The 20,579-nt window shown below is 46.0% G+C and overlaps 1 protein-coding gene across 1 annotated transcript in view; it reads left to right on the top strand.

Moving 5' to 3' along the window:
- Window positions 1-918: 918 nt before the first annotated feature.
- The window catches only part of ALDH1A3 (aldehyde dehydrogenase 1 family member A3), a 49,736-nt gene continuing 30,075 nt past the window's right edge, over window positions 919-20,579 (top strand). Inside the window, exons 1-3 of the mRNA XM_073304294.2 lie at window positions 919-1,100; window positions 5,847-5,951; window positions 17,247-17,387. Of these exons, the coding sequence (XP_073160395.1) occupies window positions 1,002-1,100; window positions 5,847-5,951; window positions 17,247-17,387 (345 nt within the window). The 5' untranslated portion in view covers window positions 919-1,001. The remainder of the gene's footprint in view (window positions 1,101-5,846; window positions 5,952-17,246; window positions 17,388-20,579) is intronic.

The raw sequence follows: 20,579 nt of genomic DNA on the forward strand, positions 1-20,579 counted from the left end.
CAGGGCATTCTCCAGAACTCTCTGCCTGCCCTCCCCTGAGCCAAAATGCCCAAGTCAATAGCTTCCAGGCATCTCTTTAGAGACGAGTCTTAACGCATCTCAGACCTTGGGGGGAGGGATGGCTGTGCTGAGGATGGGATATGTATGCCAAGTGCTAAGGTTCATAGAATATCACGGTTGGAAGGGACCTCAGGTGGGCATCTAGTCCAACCCCCTGCTCAAAGCAGGACCTTTTTTTTCTTCTTTTTGCCCCAGATCCCTAAATGGCCCCCTCCAGGATTGAGCTCACCATCCTGGGTTTAACTAGGCCAATGCTCAAACCACTGAGCTCTCCCTTTTGTTGGGATGAGTGTAACTGTTCTCAAGGTTGCCAAAGCTCTTCGCCTACCCTGCAGCACCCAAGCAAAGTGGAAGCCGGCCGTGAGCCAAAGTCAGTGGGTAAACTTTTAAAAGGGGGGAAGGGGGGGGGGAACGCGGTTGGTCTCTGGTTGCCCCGAAAAGACCAGAGAGACCTAGCTGGTGGGCTCCGTGCCTAGCCAATGGGCTGCATGTTCCCGGCTTGCTCTTGGACCCATGCAATTTTGTTAGTAGGTTAATTTGCTATCACATCCTCCCCCCTCCAGGAGACCCTTACAATCACCCTCATTGTTTGAGCCCTGCCCTCATTCCTAGGGCCACAGCTTGGGCCAGCTGCGGCTGCAGGCGCGGGCTCCGCAGCGCCCCGGGCTGGAGGGACGGGGAGCGCGAGCGGGCCGAGCGGGGCCGAGCCCCCGGGGGACGCTGTACCTGCCCCGCCGCCGCCGCCGCCGCCGCCGCGCGGTGCCCGGGGAGGGAGGGGGGCGTGGCGAGGGCGGTGCGCGGAGCCTGGGGGCGCTCGCCGGCCGGGAGCCCTTAAAGGCCGCGCCGCCCGGCTGTCAGCCGCAGAGGCAGGGCTGGCGGCGGGGCGGCCGGAGCGCGGCGCTCGGCCCGTCCTCTCCTCTCCTCTCCCTCCCCCTCCGGCGATGGCTGCGGTGAACGGCACGGTGGAGAACGGGCAGCCGGACAAGAAGCTGCCGGCGCTGCCTCGGCCCGTGAAGAACCTGGAGATCCAGCACACCAAGGTGAGCCGGCGCCGCGCACCTGCCGCCCGAGACCCGGCTCTGCCCGCCGGAGGTGCACATGGCCCGGCAGGAGCGCCCCCAGTCTGCCCGGGCGCGGGGCGCCCCGGCAGAGGGGACCCCGCTCTGCAAGGAGGGACTCCGCTTAGATCCAGCTGGGTGGGGAGATGGACAACCCCCCCCCCCCCCCGCGGGAGACTCCCTGGCTTTATTCTAGCCAGGATTCCGGGTGCCCGCTGGGACCGTAGATTCTGGCCAACCTGGTCCGGAGCCAGCGGGGATGTAAAGCAAAACAAAATCTAAATGTCCCCATCAATGTAAGCTGAGTCTAAAACCAAACAGCTCCGGCGCAGAATGCACTGGGCCCTGATCCTGCGACGCCCTCAATCCTTATTGAATGCCAGGGGAGATCTGGGTGCTGCAGGGACGCAGGGTCTGACCTCTCAGGCAGGAAACTTATTGTTGTGCACCTCTTCGTTGTATTATGTCAACAATAAGATTAAAGAGTAGATGGGGGAAAATTAGGTCATTTCCTCCTCAAAACCTGAGTTTGCAAAAACTTTCCCTTCTTTGTTATAATTCTTCTCTGTAGGAGCGGGACTCCAAACACAGAAGTGTTGCACTTCCCATTGTTGCAGGATACATCTGTCTAGTACTTTTAATTAACAGCAGATTTCCCCCCCCTGTCTGCTGTGATTCAGAGGCTCAGTTAAATCCTTATTGATCATGCAGTGTTCTGTTTAATTCCTTTTTTTTGGTTTTAGCTTGATATTCCACAACCTCAGTCTGTGCTCTTGTATTTTAACAGACTGGAAGTTTATTGTGGTATTTGTAGCAAGTGGAGAAAGGTGCAGGTTCTAGGAGGGATACAAAAAGATATTTGTCACTGGATGTCTCCTGCCTCCTGCAGACATGTCAACTGCAGGAAATCAAGTGAAATTGATTTTTGGGGTGTTTCCCCCTCCCAAAGTTTATGATTTAGCAATTTCTGCTACAGGTTGAAGTTATAGTTTTCCTCTTCTGCACATTAGACTCACTTCAGCCCCAAATGAAGTTGCATCTGTGTGTTCCTGAATTTGTACTGCTTAGTCACCCTGTTCTTTGGGATTTTGCTATCGAAGAAGAAAATGGTTTTTGTACTGAGTATGGACCTAATGTGCCATCCTGGGTCACTAACAGGGTGAGGCCATATTCCCAAATTAGTATGCTGGGCATACAAGAGCCAATCCTCCAAGATATGGAGCACTTCTTGGGAACTCAGAGGGCTCAGCAGTTTCCATTGAAGTCACATCTGGATAGAGTGAAGCTGCGAGGAGGATTAAAAAAATTCCTATAAAAACAGGGTGTTTTTTTTCTGTGGATTCAGTCCTGTTCCCATTGTGGATACTGGGGGTTTTGCAGTGGCTTCGTTGATGGCAGGCTCAGACCCTATATTTATGGTATAGGAAAGGGAATTGGGAATCAATGTTGCAAAGTTCAGAAGGCCCTCAGCTTCTGCCAGAGGCATTAGGAGTGAAGGGTGCTCAGCAACTTTTAGGATCAGACCCAAAATTGCTGGTTGCGCTGATCATACCCCTCTCAAAATGTCTGATTTTACACTGGGGGGGGGGGGGGGAGCTCCTGATATCCTTGCTAAAGTCAGGGCTTCAGTGTAAAAACACACAACCAAAAGTCCAGTCCGCTCTTATGCGATCAATAGAGCTTCCCTTTAAAACACAAAAAGAAAAGGAGTACTAGTGGCACCTTAGAGACTAACCCAATTTACTTGAGCATAAGCTTTTGTGAGCTACAGCTCACTTCATCAGAAAGCTGATGCTCAAATAAATTGGGTTAGTCTCTAAGGTACCACTAGTACTCCTTTTCTTTTTGTGAATACAGACTAACACGACTGCTACTCTGAAACTTTTAAAGCACCTTGGTTATCCCAAGCCACTGAAATGTAAAACTTCCAAAGCCCTTGTTAGACTCCTGGTTTTCCTACTTTGTTCTTGATATCCAAGACATCTGCTCATTGCTGGTTTCTAAGGCATAGAGTTGAGCGTCATTGCAGACCTCAACATCCTTTTTTAGGAATTGTCACATTGTGGTAGTTAAACCCCTATGTTGTTTTCACCAGTATCCTACAGCACTGTTCCCTGTAGTGGAGGGACTCCTCAGGTCTATTGACGTATGACCTTTACTTTGCTCATTTCAGCTATGCGGCTGGACTAGACAGGCTAGTGGGGTTTAGAATGTTTTAGTTAATATAAAAGAATTCATGCTGCTTACATTATATAAAAGAGATCATTATAATTTGTCTCCCAGCTGCGAGAGGACAAATAAAGCTGAACTGCATTAATTTCTCAAGTTGAAAGTTGTTCCTTCGGTGTGTACCTGGATCCAAATGTGATTAGCCATTTATTAATAATTTGTCAGCAGATAAGCCGTCTTCTTAAACCAGTTTTCCCTACGTTACTTTTTAAAAGCTGAGCTTTCTGCTAACCTGGGACTTGCACCTTCTGCTGCTGATTTCAGAATGGCGTAATGTTACTTTGGACAGACTTTTATTAACTTCACTGGCGGTTGCATGTGAGATGGGTGTGGAGAATAGGACCCCTAGAGATGTCTAGACAATCCAATAGACTGTCTCAAAAGTGGAAAATGTTATTAATTAGAGTATAAGTTCTGGTTTGATGCTCAGAACACATCATCTGATGAGGAAAACTGTGGGCAATATTAAGCTTAGAATGATGATAAATACACATCTCTGGGGGGATTCTGCAAACTCTATCGACTTCTCCCAGATGTTTGCAGCTGTCTCCCACCAGCACTCATCCCTCTGTAAAGTGAGAATCTTCTTTTCAATTCTACTAGCTACTGAACTGGAGAAATGGTTTTAAGACCAAGTCTTGTATTGATCAGCATGATGCTTTTATGAAGCAATGATCGCTCACAAATCATCTTTCCATAATGTCCCTAGAGATGAAGATGAAAGCGAGTGCGGTGATGATCCATGTCATACGCTCAGAGTGACTTCTTATGGAAGAACCAAGCTTAGTTGTATGACGGTGAAAAGAATCTTGGCGAGTCTGTCAGTCACTTTGCGTCCGCCATTCGCTGGAGTGATTTCATCTCCAGCTCCCTGGTCCATAATTAATGCTAACACATAGATGCAGGAAAATGGTGCCCTATTCATTAGTAGCTGTAAACATTCCATTGTAGTTTCATGGGCTCCCCTCCCTGTATCTCTCAAGTTTGCAGTGAAATGTTCCCCATTTTAGACCCAAATTTGCCTTTGTCTTCCATAAACCTGCTCACTCTTACCATTTAAAAATGTTTGCATCCAAAGCGCCGGATTGTAATTTGTGAGCTCCAGGCTACTTAAAACTTCCCGTGCGGTGAGTTCCCTTCCAAAACTCCATTTTGGTGTCTTGTCACACTGAGTATGGTAATCGTGACACCTCTGCCCCCCCACGTCTGCCCCCCACCCCCCAAAAAGTGGAAAATCCTCCAGGATAGATGGATCTAAAAATCCACTTTCAGACGCGTTCACATATAGGCAGCTTCCTCCAGTATGTGCTGCACACACTTTGCAGAAGTATTCAGAGAATAATATTTATTTATTTTCAATACTAATGTTAAGGAGTAATTATGCTTTGAAATGGGCAAGAAAAGAAATCTATGCGATCCAATTCAATGGGCATGTTGAGTGTGCAAAGACTGCAGGATTGGTTGGGTTTTTGGTTTTTCTTTTTTGTGGGACAGAACTCTAGCATGAGCTGATGTGCCAATAGACTTGTACGTTGCATTGGAAAGGGGAAACACTTTTTTGTTCAAATAAAATAATTTACTGTCTTGCAAAGATTAACCAGGGCTCATTATCTAAAGACTGTTTGATCTCATTTTATTTACAAGGAATCATTAATAAAAGCATCATCAGATAGTGTCAAGCTGGGTCAGAATAGTGCAGATGCTTGTTGAATCAATTCTATACTGGTGTCTATGCACAGTTCATACTAAATATCAGAATTTTAATCATTTTAAAAGTATTTGAATGCATTTTTAGTTGCACAACATTGGGACTCTTTGTCCTTGCTATAGAAAGGCTTATGGGTTTGTTTGCTTCTTTTGGTGTGGTTTTTTTGTTTTGTTTTTTTTTAATTGGCATATAAGAATAAACTGCCATAGACAAAACTTTTCCAATTGATTATTGACAAAAGACTGGCAAAGTGTTAGGGGCGTGTGTGAGTAAGGACTCCTTGGGTGAGGTAGCATTGCAAAATTGGGTCCATACTGCACATTCACTGGTGGAAAATGCTAATGGAGAAACCACTGATGAGTAGCCCAAAATAAGCAACATTAGCAGCATATACCCAACATCTATAATGTTTGTGCTTGAAATATGTAGATTTCTCTCGGTGTTTGCTTGCCAGACCCAAGGAGATGGGATGGAATAAATCCTGGCTATTTCACAAGTCTAAATCACATGAATTACACTGCGCAGACCTGATCCTGCATTCTTTGGTCAAGCAAAACTGCCTTCACTGGACCTCTATGTATGTGTACTTCCCTCGGTTTGTTTTGTTTAACTGCAATCAAAAATGGAACCCTTAGGGCCTAATCCTGCAAAGCTGCTCAATGTTCTTGACTTCCTTTGGCTTCAGTGGGTTCTCCACTCCTTGCAGGATCAGGCCTATAGAGAGAGATATTTGAGCTTCCACATGGTACATGTATGTTTGCTATTTTTTTTTTCTTTTTGACCCCTGTTAGATATTTATTAACAACGAATGGCACGAATCCATGAGTGGAAAGACGTTTCCCACATATAATCCCTCAACGGTTGAGAAAATCTGTGATGTAGAGGAAGGTGATAAGGTAAGTTTCTCGGGGTTACAAGTCAGGAAAGCATCCTGGGTTCGTTTTTCCTACAAAATGTGGTTGGCCCACCTGTAGGTTTAAAGCCTGTAGTAGCTAACCATTGTGGCATGCTCATTCAAATGCATTAGAGAGAATCAGTTATGTCCCACTCTGCTAGAATCATGAGTTGCTTCTTTGCTAAGGATGGTGATTACTGTAACGATTTAACTGAATCCTAGGAGTGATACCAAGTATTGTTTAGAAGGAAGTAATTGATTAAACACCTACTGCCCCATTGCAGCCCTTTTTTGGTCACTTATTTGGTGTAATTCAGCCCCCCCCCCTCCCCCCGGCTTGCAAATGCTTACTTGCTTAGCTTTACGCACATGAACAGGCTCAGTGATTTCAGTGGGTTTACTCACATGTGTAAAATGAAGCCTTTGCAGGGTTGGGGACAGAGATTGAGACCAAAGAAGGAATGCACATTTATTTTTAAAGATCCTTTTAGGGAAAGTTTTTTAAAAACAAACTACCTTGGATTCTGGTCCCTTCTCTGTGGATGTGCATTACTCCCATTAACAGGTGATGATCAGTCAAACCAAAGGATGAGTGGGAGTGCTCAATATTTTATATTGGCTTTAGTATCAAGCACTCTATAGTCCATGCCTTGTGCATAGGGCTGGATTAACCATTCGGCTAATAAGGGTATAGCCTTAGACCCTCCTATTTTTTTTAGGCCCTACTGATCAGGCAGGGGGCATGGCCAGGTGGGGGGAGCAAGCTTGCCCCCTGTGGCTTGGAAGGAGCTCAGCCTGCTGCGTCTCCCCATGCTGCAGGAACACACTGCCAGGGATCCGGTTAACACTGGTGACCGGACACTAAAAATCGGGTTACCATGGGAACCCATGCCAGCCATGGGTGTAGTTTGAGCAGGCATTGATTTCTCCAGAGCTCCTCTTAGCTGACAGGGGAGGGAAGAGGCTCCCTCTGTCCCTCTCCTCCACTGAGGCTGGCAGGCAGCTCCAGACACTGGGTCCTAGTGCTCGTCATCGTCCTCTATGTGTGCTCGGTCCCATTTCTGGACAACTGGTGAGTGCTGGGGGGGGGGGGGAGGGGGCAGGGCAAGGGGATAGCCAGGGGAAGAGACCGTACGAGAGCGGTAGGGTGGGAAGCTTGCACAGAACCTGCACGCAGTCTATCCAGCTCCTGCCAGAACTACTGTCCCTCCCATGTATAAGGAATGAATTCCCACACATTTGTAGGAGAAACAAAACATTCCATTCTGGATACCAGTCCTTTAACTTTTACAGAACCTTCCCTTGTGGGGCTTCAGATTGATGATGCACTGTGTTCAATACTGTATTGAACTGTACTAAAAATCAAAGAAATCCAAATTTTTTTTCTTTAATGTATTTTTCTGTATTGCACAGGCAACCAAGTTCTTTCCTTATGCTCAGCCTAGTTCCATATGCCAATGCATCTTTGTACATTTAAGGGGTTGAAAAATTACTGGAGAAAGCTCAACACACAATGTTGTAGGTTTCTCCCTCCCCACTCCCTCAAGGATTTTAAATCCACTTCTTAGCAATGTATGATAGAAAGACTGGCTGAATAGGTTAAAGGCAGGTTCTAGAGAACTAGTAAATGGACAGAAGTTCAATCCATCATAAAAGTAGCTCACATTTGATTTCTTTTGAGTTTCATTCCAAAATCTTAAAGCTAAATAAACTTGAAGTTAGTCCTCATTTTTCTGCCCCAACTCAAACCAACTTCTTTCCCAAGGGGAAATTGTTGGGTAAGCATGGGATGTGATTCGAGAAGGGAATGAGAACACAGGCCAGTTCCTGCTGACCATTGCACCTGTGTAGCTGTATTGACTTCAGGGATTTTTGCACAAGACTAGATTTTTGGTTCCTTCTGCTTTTTCACACCTGGTATAAACAGAATCTCATTCACTTTCCTCCCCTAAACTCGAACATTTAAGGGAAAAAAATAAGCAAGGTCTGCTTGATTTACACAAATAAAACAGGAACACCAAACCTGATGTTACAAGGGCGTCCCTGCAGCAGCCTTGGTCGGATTGTTCTTTTGAAAGGTCCTCAATGGTTCTTTTAAGAGACTGATTTTTCAGTGAAGTCTTTTTGTCCAGGAGAGCAGAGAGCACAACATGGAATAGCTCTGTTTTGTCAACTCCTAGTGATTCAAAAGCTGAAAGGCTTTAGATTGTTTAATGTTTGTACAGTGGTTTTTGAAGAGCTAACACAGTACAAAAGTGCTAAATATTATGACAGGGCAACCACTTACAGATTGGTGTCCCTTCTAGCTGTTACCTTTTTCTTACAGAAAGCTTAAAACAAACAAATGCAAACCATAGAACTCATGCCTAGGAAACCTTGTATCAGAGCTGCTGATCACACGTTCTAGAATAGATAATGCTTAGCCCTTCCATGAGCACAGGGGACTGGACTAGATCACCTCTTGAGGTCCCTTCCAGTCCCATGATTCTAATTGAGGAAAAGCTTGGTGACAGAATGGCCTGATGTGGTGCATCACTGGAGATTAACTACACAAGCTGGGTATCACCCCACAAATATTTGGGTTCAATGTGAAAATGGCAATTCATTGTCCTCAGCCAGTGCAACACTGGGAGGCTGCTTTCCGAGCAAGACAGCCTAAAATTATGCCACCCATGTAACTTTCCCACTACTACTTGCTCTACTTCAGTGGATTTTACACCTGAGTGGTTTTCTTTTACATAACAAAAGCTGGCTGCCTCCCAGAGTGCAGTCAGAGGGAGATGAGGTCTGTGGTGTAGAGGCCATGGCTTGAGGAAAACACCTGCAGGGCTTGGCTTTGCACAGTGCCATGTGGAGAGCTGAGGGTTGAAGCACCAGGTTGAAAGAGGTGAGCAGGATGGGGAGTTTTGGAGTGTTCACCCTCATACAGACGAGCATCCCACTAACTAGGAGGAAGGAGGCCTAAGAGAAGGACTGCATAGCATCCCCTGTGCTACCTCCTACTCAGAAGTATCTGTTTGAAGAATGGAGTGTCGAGGGAGTAGAATAAACTATTTAATGTTACATAAATAAATGTCAATATGTATGTAGAGACATGTTTGATGCCTTCATAATTTCTTTTGCAATATGTCATTCATACTTAGGCCTTTCCCTCCCATTAGATTTAGGTTGCTCATAACCTTAATCTGGCCCTGCTTGTGCACACAAACCTCTGATTGGAGTCAGTGACACTAGTAGGGCTGCCTTCTCCCCATACCACAACTCTTCACAAACATGGGCCTTGTGGAGGTGCTGTAGGGGGAAGGACCAGTCCAAGAACTTGCCTTTTTCCATCTGATGACTGGAAGGCTCTCCTGTCACCGTTGTTAGTGGTGGGGCCTCACCCTCATGTTGTGGAACGACGTCCCCTCTTTATCAGCAGTGGGATGGGGAACGTTTTAAGCACAGTGAGTATCCTCACCTCTGTGGCCAAGCTACACACCACAGCTCTAGGATAGGAAAACTGAAGGGCCAAAGATTCTTTGTTAGAAGAATGCCCCTGCCCATCCCAATGAAGTTCCCATGGACCCTAATGCTATAACAGGGTTGCCACTTCTGCAGTACAAAAAATCAGGATGTCTCGGAGTGCTGGTACAGTACACTGAGCACCCTTCCAGATTTCCCAGAAAGCCACCTCCAGAAAAAAGGAATGATCCTGGGAAAACCTGGGCAGGTGGCCACCCTGGCTATATATGGCAATGGGGTGGAGTCTATGACTCAGCCTGAGGGAAGAGGGCAAGGCTGGGTAGTGGTGCAAGCTTGTCACCGGCTTAATGCAGCCAAATCCAGAGAGAGGAACCCCTTAGAATAAGGAGAAGCCTTCATAGAATCATAGAACATCAGGGTTGGAAGGGACCTCAGGAGGTCATCTAGTCCAACCCCCTGCTTAAAGCAGGACCAATCCCCAATTTTTGCCCCAGATCCCTAAATGGCCCCCTCAAGGATTGAACTCACAACCCTGGGTTTAGCAAGCCAATGCTCAAACCACTGAGCTATCCCTCCCCCTGCAATGTCCAGAAGACTTGGCCTGTCCATGGACAATGCAGCAGTGGAGGCAATTGTAAAGTGGCCAGATAATATCATGAAATTACATGTAATTATAGGCTAATTTTATATAGCACATCATTGGATCTAATTATAATTACCATATGGGCTGAGGCTAATCCTGAGGTAACTTTGTTTTACTAGGCAGAAACCGTGGCTCCGCTATAGCTAAGTGCCTCTTCGAGTAGTTACAAAGTCGTTACATGGGTATTTCAGGCCTGCTTTTCATGCCTCTGTTAAAGAAACCTGTTGAGCAAAACCAAGAAGACAACCTCATGTCTTGCCTACAGAGAGAGCCCTCATTACTCTGTTCTCTTCTGGGTGCCAGGGAGAGATTTTAACTTCTAGCTCACGGGACTATCATTGGAAAAATCCCATCTCTGGGCTCTCCTGAGAGAGACTCTCTCTGGCCTATAGGGATCAATCTGTGGAAGGTCTGGAAGTTTCTGTGGATATCCGGTGTGCAGGCTAATCTCTATACAGGGGGGAAAATGCACTATATTCTGGTCACAGAGGGTATGTCTACACTGCAGTGTAAAAGACCTGTAGTACGGCCATGGCTGGCCCAGGTCGACTGACTTGGGCTTGTGGGGCTTGGGTCATGGGGCTGAAAATTGCACTTAGACCTTTGGGCTCAAGCTGCAACCTGGGCTCTGAGGCCTACTAAGTGGGGGGAGGGTCTACATTACAATTTTCATCTCCATAGCTAGAATCAATTGCCCCAGGCTCTGAAATGCAGAGCTGTATTTTTTTTTATTGTGTTTTAGCTGTACCCAGAGAGTCTCTCCTTGCATCCCCTAAATCCTACATGCAGACACTCCTGCTGTATGTATGGGGTGGGAAGGGGGCAGCAGGCAAGGCTGGGGTTGGGGCTGAGTGAGTTTAAAAACTTGTGTTCGGGGCCCAAAACAGGCCAAACTGGGTGTATTCACCTGAGCTTTGCTTTGCAACTTTGGGTCTGTTAGTGCCTAAACATGACACTCTGAGGTTAGTGGTTGCAAATCCACATGGCCTGGAACCAAAGAGTCTTGTGCAAACTGAACCCCCTGAGATGAACATAGCCCCAGTTTAATCCCCCCCATCCTAGATCTCTGGAAGTTTCATGCAGGCAGACTTGGGTTTGTTAATGAAGAACGCTGTGGACCTGGGCTCCGGAGCATTCTCAGTGGGGTGCCTTGAGGAGACAGAAGCTACGCAGTTGCGGTGGCTAAAACTCTTGTAGGGGCTGCAGTCACTGGTGTTGTTGCTACAGAAGCTGCTGCTCACCCTGACTCTAGATTGTGGGGGCTGGATTCCATCTCCCTTACCCTCTGTGTAAGTCCCTCCCGAGATGCCTGTTTGCTTAGGCTGTGCATGAGGGATGGGAATTTGGCAACTAATAATCTGGCGATGACGGTTGGCTGTGGGGCTGAAACGTGGCCAACTTGTTATTCGCTTGGGAGCAAAGGTTTTGTTTTTCTTTAGTTACAAAATTAAAATGGAATTACTTGCAGTCAGAGGGAAATCCTGGGTGGGGAAAGAGGAGCTGGCAGTGATGCTCTGCTGGAGTTTTCCTTGGCCTACAAATAAGGGCTGAGTGTTCATGTCTGTCGGGCTGATACCAGGCATGGGAATAACTGATATGACTAATGTTAAGGCTGTGTCATTGTGCTGCTTCCAGGGCTGTTACCCATCCTGACCTGGCAGACCAGTTCCCTGTAAAATACTCCATCTGTCCCAGTTTGCCTCCAGTGCGATCACATCTCTGTTTGCCTGTGGTTGGCATAGTCCTGTGTGCAAGAGTGAATGTCGAGTGCTCAAGGGATGCCTCGCTTTGTTTTGTCTTTCTGCACATGGCTGAGTTCCACCCTGGAGTGGAAAACCTGCAATGCTATGCCCTGGCTTTATGGGTCACAGCCAGGCCAGAGGAGTCGGCCTTTCCTGTGCTTGTGATTCTTAGGAGTTTTAAGGGTGTCTGTTGCTATCCATGCCACCCATCCTTATATTTTAGGGATGGACTGAGATTAGGAGGAGCAGTTATAGATGGGTATTTACTACAGGCTGAGTTGGTGGGGCTGCTTGTAGTTAAAGTGACCCAGCATTTCCCATTGTTACCCTCCTGCCCCGTTTTTAGTTGCTTGTAACTTTGTCCAACATTGACCGTTTGGGCTGAAACTTTCCATGCTGAATGTCTGCCTCAGTCTGAATATTCTTGGGGTGATTCAGCCATTTATGAGAGAGATTGGGAGGGAGAATACATTGTTTTTGCCCATGTTAACAAAATTCTTCATGCTGCTTCATTGAGAAGCTCTAGTGACTCCATGCTTTGAAACAGGGACTTGGCATTTGGCAGGGGTTGTCACCTTGGTCTCGGGCATGTGCCTGTTACTGTTCCTGTGGAGATGCCCAAATTTGACTTAAGTGTTCAAAGACTTATTCATCTGTTTGCCCATGATCAGTAGAGACTTACCAGAATTCCCTGGAGACTCCATCTGCACTGGGCAAGCTCTACCCCGTCTCTTCACCTACTAACCATAGTGCACGTGTGCTATCCTCACAGAGCCTGGAGCTGACCAGGACTTTCTTTGCCATTGCTCCTCTGGGCTGCTGTGGCACTGGGCTTGGGAACTAATAGTTGGGGGCCGTCTTCCTAACGGACTCGGTGTTCCACCCACTGGCGCCCTGACAGGGAGGAGGAGGAAGGGGCCTGACTCTAATGCACAGGTGATGAGCTGGACCTGTGAGTTTGAGTAGGAGGTTGGGGAGGGGGAAGAGAGGGTTGGACTAGGATGAGCCGTAAGGGTCCTGTGGAGAAAGTAGTCTGTGATCATGTAATGAGAGATTGTATCACAATCGCATACACACAAGGGGGCTGGATTAAGGTTTCACAGGCATCTTTAATTCTAGCGTTTCCTAACATTTTAGCATTTGACTTTGCAACCTTAACACTCTTGAGGTAGTTTTGTGTGTGCAATACTAAATAAATTCCCCCCACAGATTGAAACTCTGTGAATTGTTAGGTCTTGTGTGTCCCTCCTTTTTGTCCCATGTTTTGTCCTTGGCACCTTGACAGCTATGACTCTGTCCTTATGTCACATATTGTGTCTACGGATTGCAACATCTGTGTACTGTAATACACCGTTCTGACCCCTTTCATGCCTAGTTGTCATAGGGTGGATTAAGAATGGAATTTCAGCCTTACCTAAGAATTTCCTGGTCTTTGCTGGTTTGAACTCAGACACTTAATGTGAGGGGTAGCTGAGTTTTATTGTGCCTGTATTGTATGGCATTTCCACTGAGGTATTTTGGGGAAGTCCTCCTGCTTGCATGCATAATGACTATGCAAAACACCAAACCATGGTATCTGGGAGTGCAGCGAGTAGGAATGAACATAGCTAACCACAGAGTCGCCCACATGCCCAGCTTTGGAGAACAGTCATGGTCCATAGTAATGCTGTGTTCTGTAAGATTGCTCCTAGCGTGACTTCTGGAAAGGGCTGGATTGTTGATGATGATTGATGATGATCTCAGTGGAAAATTGCAAAGCAGCTGAGGGCTAAGTCACTTCTTTTTGTGATGCTAGCACACAGGGTAGCTAGTGCAGGAAGGGGGGCCTTTCCCCAATCATGGTCCCATGAAAGGAAATGAACAAGATCTTTATGTAGCTCTCAGGAGCCCAAGAGGATGTGGTCTGCAGATTAGGGAGTACATCTAGCATCCCAGCTGGCTAGCAAGTATTTTGCAATCACCTGAAAGTGCTACCCAACAGATGATGCTCCCACGCAGAAGCACTAATGGCCATCCCACCACCTAGGACTTCTGCTTTGGCTTGCAGGTCTCCTTTTGTGGAGGATGTACCAGGCAGCATCTCTGTTCCTTCTTCCTACACTAGCCAGGGCAGGACTGAGCCTTATAAATACTCCACTCCTGAGTCTCAGATGTCCTTTGCAGGGAGGTAGTCATGGTATTCAGAAGGGATGTTTGCTCTTTTAAAGAAACAACCTGGCTTTAGTAACAGTTTGAATGTTCAGTAATATACTGCAGATCAATTAGCTTGTCTACTTGTGAGTGCAATGTGTAAGCAGCCTAGGGTGACCAGATGTCCACATTTTATACGGACAGTCCCAGTTTTTGGGTCTTTTTCTTATATATTCTCCTATTACCCTCCCCACCCCGTCCCGATTTTTCACACTTGCTGTCTGGTCACCCTAAAGCAGCCAGGGTTCTGTACTGAATTATCCCCGTCTCTCTCTCATTTTGTGCATTGGTGCCTTTCTGCTGGATGAGGCAAATACACATTTGGGTCTAGATTGTGGCTTTAAGCCCTAGCCCAGTGGTAGCTCATGGAGCATCACGCCACAGATAGTGACTTGGAGCACTGGGTGAGCGAACAAACCACCCGTGATTGCTATCCCAGTAAGCTTCAGAGCTCCCAGTTCTTGGAGCTTGACTCCACTCCCATTGAAACCAATGGAAATATTCCCATTGACATCAGTACAAGTTGGATCAAGCCCCAGGTGTGCCTGAGGCCTGGTGAGCACAAGCCTGTGCATTGCACAAGTGTGCAAGGCTGGTGGGAAGGCTTTGTGCTGCATGCCTGCCATCCCATTTGTGCACTCTCAGAGCTAGGGGCAGTCCTTGTAACTTCATTTCCCACAGGCCTGGCCAGCATGGGCATAGTGCTGCCTGTGCTAAGGGTCTTCCATATCCCAATAAACACAACAGCGTTTAAAGGGAATGTGTTTAAACCTGACACCTTCATTATGTGTTGTGTCCTGCCTGATTTACCGTGAAAATATTTTTCAGCCGTGGCTTGCAGATCCTAATTACAGCATGAAATTGGGGACTTCTTAGAAGTGGGAAGGTTTGACACTGGTTTCTGCTCTGATTGGCAGGTGCCAAATGAGTTGATTCAGATTAAACCAATTATGTCAAATTGTGCCCTGTATGTAACCTGTGTGAATTCAAGGTAGGAGCTTGCCAGTAACTCCAGAGCCCTGCTACTGTCTGTTAATGCATCCACCCAGTTAGTGTGCATTCACTCTGACACCCCCCACTCCCACATACACGTCAGTCTCACAGAGCCTACCGTAGTTGTGGAGATAAAAATAGCCTGACATGACCAAGGTAACTGGGTGCCCAAATGCACTAAATTCATAGAATATCAGAGTTGGAAGGGACCTCAGGAGGTCATCTAGTCCAACCCCCTGCTCAAAGCAGGACCAATCCCCAATTTTGCCCCAGAACCCCCTAAATGGCCCCCTCAAGGATTGAATTCACAACCTTGGGTTTAGCAGGCCAATGCTCAAACCACTGAGCTATCCCTCCCCCCTCTCAGGCAGCAGCATAGCCAATGCCCTTCTGACAGGGGTGGGGTTCTGTATTCAGCTGCTAGTACAAATAGGCTGATTAAATACCATGTAACCCATTGCAGACCTGGAATAAGTAGGTGTGCCTGTAACAGGGTGGCTTGCCTCTTTAGACCTAGAGACCTGGGGACAGCCCACCCTAGTTATTAAGGAGGCGCATCTGAACTCTGACTCCCCTGTAACCAGCCTCAGGAAGCTACAGAGAGAGAGGGTGCCCAGGGAGCTCAGAGGCTGTTGGAAACAAGTAAGCTCCAGCAGAGAAGCTTGGGGTGAGACTACAGGCAAGAGAGGCCTGGGAGCGAAGGGTTAAATGGATGGACGTGTGGTGGGACTGGAGAACTTTATTTTGAATGCTTGTTCATTTAATACAACAGGACCCAAGAATGGCTGTGAATGGACAAAAGGGGGGGAAACTGCTTGCAGGACTACCCTGAGGTGATGGGGGGGGGGGGAGGGGCATATAGGAGGCAGCTTGCCCAAGAACATTAAATAACAATGGGATATGGCTGTTTATAAACCTTCCGGTGTAATTTTAATCACCAGTTGTGTTTTTCTGTAGCACTCTTCCATGACCCACTCCTCCCTTGAAAGTGTCTGTCCTTAGTAAGGTGTCATTTCTTGTTTGTTGGCATTCAATATGTTCTGGGATAGGTCTGTCTTGTTGTCTCCCATACTAGAGGATTATGTAGTTTCACAGAGTTAGAATAATCCTGGAGAAGAAGACAAGATGTGTTCTAGAAGATCTTGCACAGGGCGGAATTTCTTCCAAAGAAGGCGGCAGTGTCCATCAAACATACACTTGGGGTGAAATCCTGGCTCCATTTAAGCCATCAGCAAAACTCTCATTGGTTTCAGCAAGGCCCAGATTTCACCCTGTTTGAAAAATATCAGTGTACATTTAGAGGGGAAAAATTGCTGGGGCATATCTTGACCGGATAAGGTGTATGTAGGGACACTTCACTCATGTGAGTAATCCACAGCAACGTCTTGTGTGAGTAAACGTAGCAGCCATGGTACAACAAAAAACATATTTATCGTCATGGGGCCCTATCCCCAGCTGGAAATTGACTTCAGTGGAGCTACGCTGGTTTGCATCATTTGAGGGTTAGGGCCATAGCATTGAGCTAAAAACCCTAGTAGTCCCCCATAAAGGGGGACATGTGGTTCTTCTGAAAATGCTGTCTAGGATCTAAGTGAATTTTGTGAATTAAAACTGTTATTGACACATTTGATTATGGATTTATAAGGGAAAACTAATTTACAAGGGAAAACTGGGATTGTCCAGTGAGGTCTGTGAGCTGTAACTATTCCCTGGGCTAAAACCATCATAATATCCATACTCTGAATATATCCTCTTTCCCACCTCTTTGTTTTAAAAAATACTGATCCATCCAGATTTGGCTTGTGAGTGCACCAGGCCCAGTCTTGCTGTCAATGAAAGTCTTGCCTGTTTTCCACTAGGACGGGGGCACACTTTTCACTCTTGCCAACAAAGTATGTAGATAAGAAAATATAGGGGCTTGAATATATATATATATTATTTTATCCTGTCAGGGAAGCCTGGTCCAATTCCATAAACTTCACAACTTACCCTGAAAGATCTGATTGCCTCTGCAAAATTTGAATTTAGGTTCCTATCCGGCAAAGTCAAATCCTACCAGAGTCTGAAGCGGCTTAGGTCAGATCTTGCTAGATTCCATGTTCAGCGGCAAAACAGCAGACTCTCTTCGCAGATGATTCAATATTACAGTAGGCAGGCTCTGCAGGACACTGCATAGGAAGCAACCTGCTTGGGAGCTGTTCATAGCACTATGCAATTTCTCTCTCTCACCTGAATATTTCATGTGTGTGTTTGGTTGCTTTAGCCAGATGTAGATAAGGCAGTAGAGGCCGCAAAAGCAGCATTCCAGAGAGGATCTCTATGGAGACAAATGGACGCCTTAAGCAGAGGGAGGCTCCTCCACAAACTAGCTGATCTCATCGAGCGAGACAGAGTCATTTTGGCGGTAAGTGAAACGTGGTGGGGGGGAGCGATAATAAACCAGAAGCAATTGACTGACTACTTAATTCTGTCCCTCTGACTGCCCTGGAGATCTGGGGCTGTTTGTAGCTTGTGTTTAGTTTGTTTGAAAGGGGAATCCCATCTGCAGGGAAGCTTCCGTTTCCCAAGCTCCCAGCTTGGTTTAGTAACATCTGGATAGAGGGACTTTTTAATAATAATTTAAACAGCTCTCTCAAAATCAGTGACTTTTTTTTTAAGGGCATCTTTGCCTTGTTAAAGGGAAAAATTCCAAATCCATCGTTCGTACTTTTCAGTGCTTTGGATGAGATCACCCTAGACCTTAGCATTGCAGGTGAAGCCTACCTCCCTCTTCAAACTTGAATAGTGTGCCCTCCTCATTTCCCCCCCCCCCCCCCACACCTCCCCTCCCCGCCACTCCAATGCCCACACACCATGAGAGGGGAAATCCCCAGGCTGACTTGGAAAAGCTGCCTCTCCTCCCACCATTTGATCTCCATGTCCCATGCAATGGGAGGCTAGGAGAACTTTCCAAGTCAACGGGCTTGAGTTGTCCGGGAACAACAGCAGCGAAGCCTCACCTTCTTAACTCATTTCTTTTTGCCATATCCTCCCCCAGCCCTGTGTCCACTTGGTGAAGTACAGTTGATGGTTGTCTAGCTTTTTTTGGGGGGGTTAGGGGGACAAAGGATGCTCAACACTTAATGCTGCTTATACTTACTCTGTGAGGAACACTGTTTTAAACTACTAGGTGTTATTTGCTAAACCAATTTTTTAAAAAAAGAGAGAGTGAGCAAGAGAGCCATGGAGCCATATAAGCATTGTCTTTGGGGCTGCCTCTGTGCTGATCGTTTAGCAGTCTATCGCAATTCAACAAAGCGCACATAACTTTAGACAGGTGCTTAAGTGACATTGACTTCAATAGGGCAACTGACTTGTTTAGGCTAGGCTGGGCAAAACTGAGGCCGACGTGAGTAAAGGCTGCAGAAAGGGGCCATGAGGGCCTGCATCCACAGAGTGGATTCATGGGAGGTGGTGGCACCCATGGGCAGTCATGTTCATCCTTGGCTTAACGGCATTGGTGCCGGGGTGAATTCAACTCCCTCATTTTAAGAGTTCAGGTCATGCATCAGATGTCTGTATCATGTGTTATCTTTGAGTTACTGATGTAAAAAAAGACCATATCCCTACTTGAATTTAACGTTCTTGCCTATGGTGTTGAATAAATCTTTAAATAAATGAAGTCCTAGAACAAAATGAGCAAATAACCCCCACCCTGTTTAAAACTAACAGACAAAGACAACTGACTAAGGCTAAAAGCATCTATAATAACTATGTTAACTATTGAATCGTCTGTGGAATTAATGAAAGAAACGTGAAGAGAATAACAAAGATACAGAGTTGGGAACAATCTTGCATTGGCAAAGGATGACCTAAATAGGTCTGTGCCATGCCTGACTTGGGTGTTCTACTCATCAGAACATTAAAGGGGACAAGTGACAATGGCAACAATAAAACAATGTGACTGATTTGCAGTAAACCACATCAAATGGACTGTCTAAAGGATTTAACTTCCTTATAGCAATTGAAATAAATGGCAGAAAGATGTGTGTGAAGATTTTGAGCTATTCACAAAACATCCATTTGTTCCTCTGGCTCTTCATAAAAATTATTCCACGGTGACTTGACTGCTCACAGAACCAATGCACCTGCATTGTGTATTGCAACTCCTCCTTCTTCCTAATCTGGTTCCCCCAGGAAGCTTGGTCCATGCAGTTCGGTCCTGACCTACTTCTAGTTCCTCTGCCAGATAGAGAAGTGAGTGATGCTAGACTGTGATGGCTGTGTGATATGGGACCAGAAGGTGAGACACCAGCTCATTTGGACGTGACATTTGTCATCTTTTTTTTTTTTTTTAAAAAAAAAAAGGCAAAAATTAATTTTTGCCCTAAGCCACAAAGTTCTGGCTCAAATTTTTGCAGAAATTAGAGTGGTTAGATCTCAGTAACCAACAAATTTTTTTTAAAGTTGGCCTTGTGCCCCTTCTTCTTTCCAATGGACAAATTTTTCTGCTTGGTTTTTAACCTTCAATATCAGGAATGTCCTGTCTGGTCGTCTTTGTTTGCCAAAGAATTTGATGGGATTTCAGAGGATGTCTGTTAGTTCTCACATTTTAACTGAAAGAGATTTAACAAGAATTTCTCCAAAACGTCGACTGGCCATTGATATTAAATGTGTGTTAATACAAACAGTTCTTTTAAACTGTTAAAATTTTCCTTCTCCGTTTTTTCAGTCTTCACTCTTGTGATGCTGTCCTGGAGTCTTCCAGGATAGACAATGTAAAAACATATATGCACAGAAATCTCTTGACCTTTTCTATATATTACAGAGGAGCAAAGAGGGTGCACATCCAATTCTTGTCAATTTGCAAGTTACTCTTAATTAAAAAAAAAAATGTAAAAGGTAGCACAGGGTAACTACTTTCTGCTGCTTTTAGTTCAGGACTTAAAATGCATCATTGGGCATGCTTTTCACAAACATGCTGCTCGCAAAATGAAACTTCAAGTAGGATGCGACACTGTGAATTTGGACACGCTCTTGTTTACACCGAAAAGAGAGAATACCATTTTGCAATAATGTCCCGGTCTTGAAGAACGAAGCCTCGTGGTCAGTTGGAAAGGAGGACCTGCTCCACAACCTGATAGTCAGTGGAGAGACTTCCATTGATTTCTGTGGGACTCTCTTCTCTAATTTTGGATGTGGGGCTAAACTAAAAAACATACAAGCCCTCCTGGAGTTCAGGGATGTTGGATCTGTACTCAGGCCAAACTGTATGTTCATATTGGCCCTGATTCAGCATAACACTAGAGCTTTTGCTTAGTTTTAAGCACAGGCTGAAATCCACCCGTACCTAGCACTGCACTTCAGAACATGCTTATGTCTTGTGGCCATTGGGACTTAAGCACATGCTTAAAAATTAAACACCTACTTAAGTGCTGCGGGGAATAGCAATGGGCTCAGCCGTGTGCTTAGAGTTAAGGATGTGACAACTTGCTGTGGTGAGCTGAGGCTTTTCCTAGGGCAACCTCATTGACCAGTCTTCATGGTTGACTCAAATCTCAAGAATGAGCACAACCAAAACCCCAGTTCTGAACATCCCTGAACTCAGGAAAAATCC

The sequence above is a fragment of the Lepidochelys kempii genome, chromosome 10, assembly GCF_965140285.1.
Source record: "Lepidochelys kempii isolate rLepKem1 chromosome 10, rLepKem1.hap1, whole genome shotgun sequence".
In the NCBI taxonomy this organism is placed as follows: Eukaryota; Metazoa; Chordata; order Testudines; family Cheloniidae; genus Lepidochelys; species Lepidochelys kempii.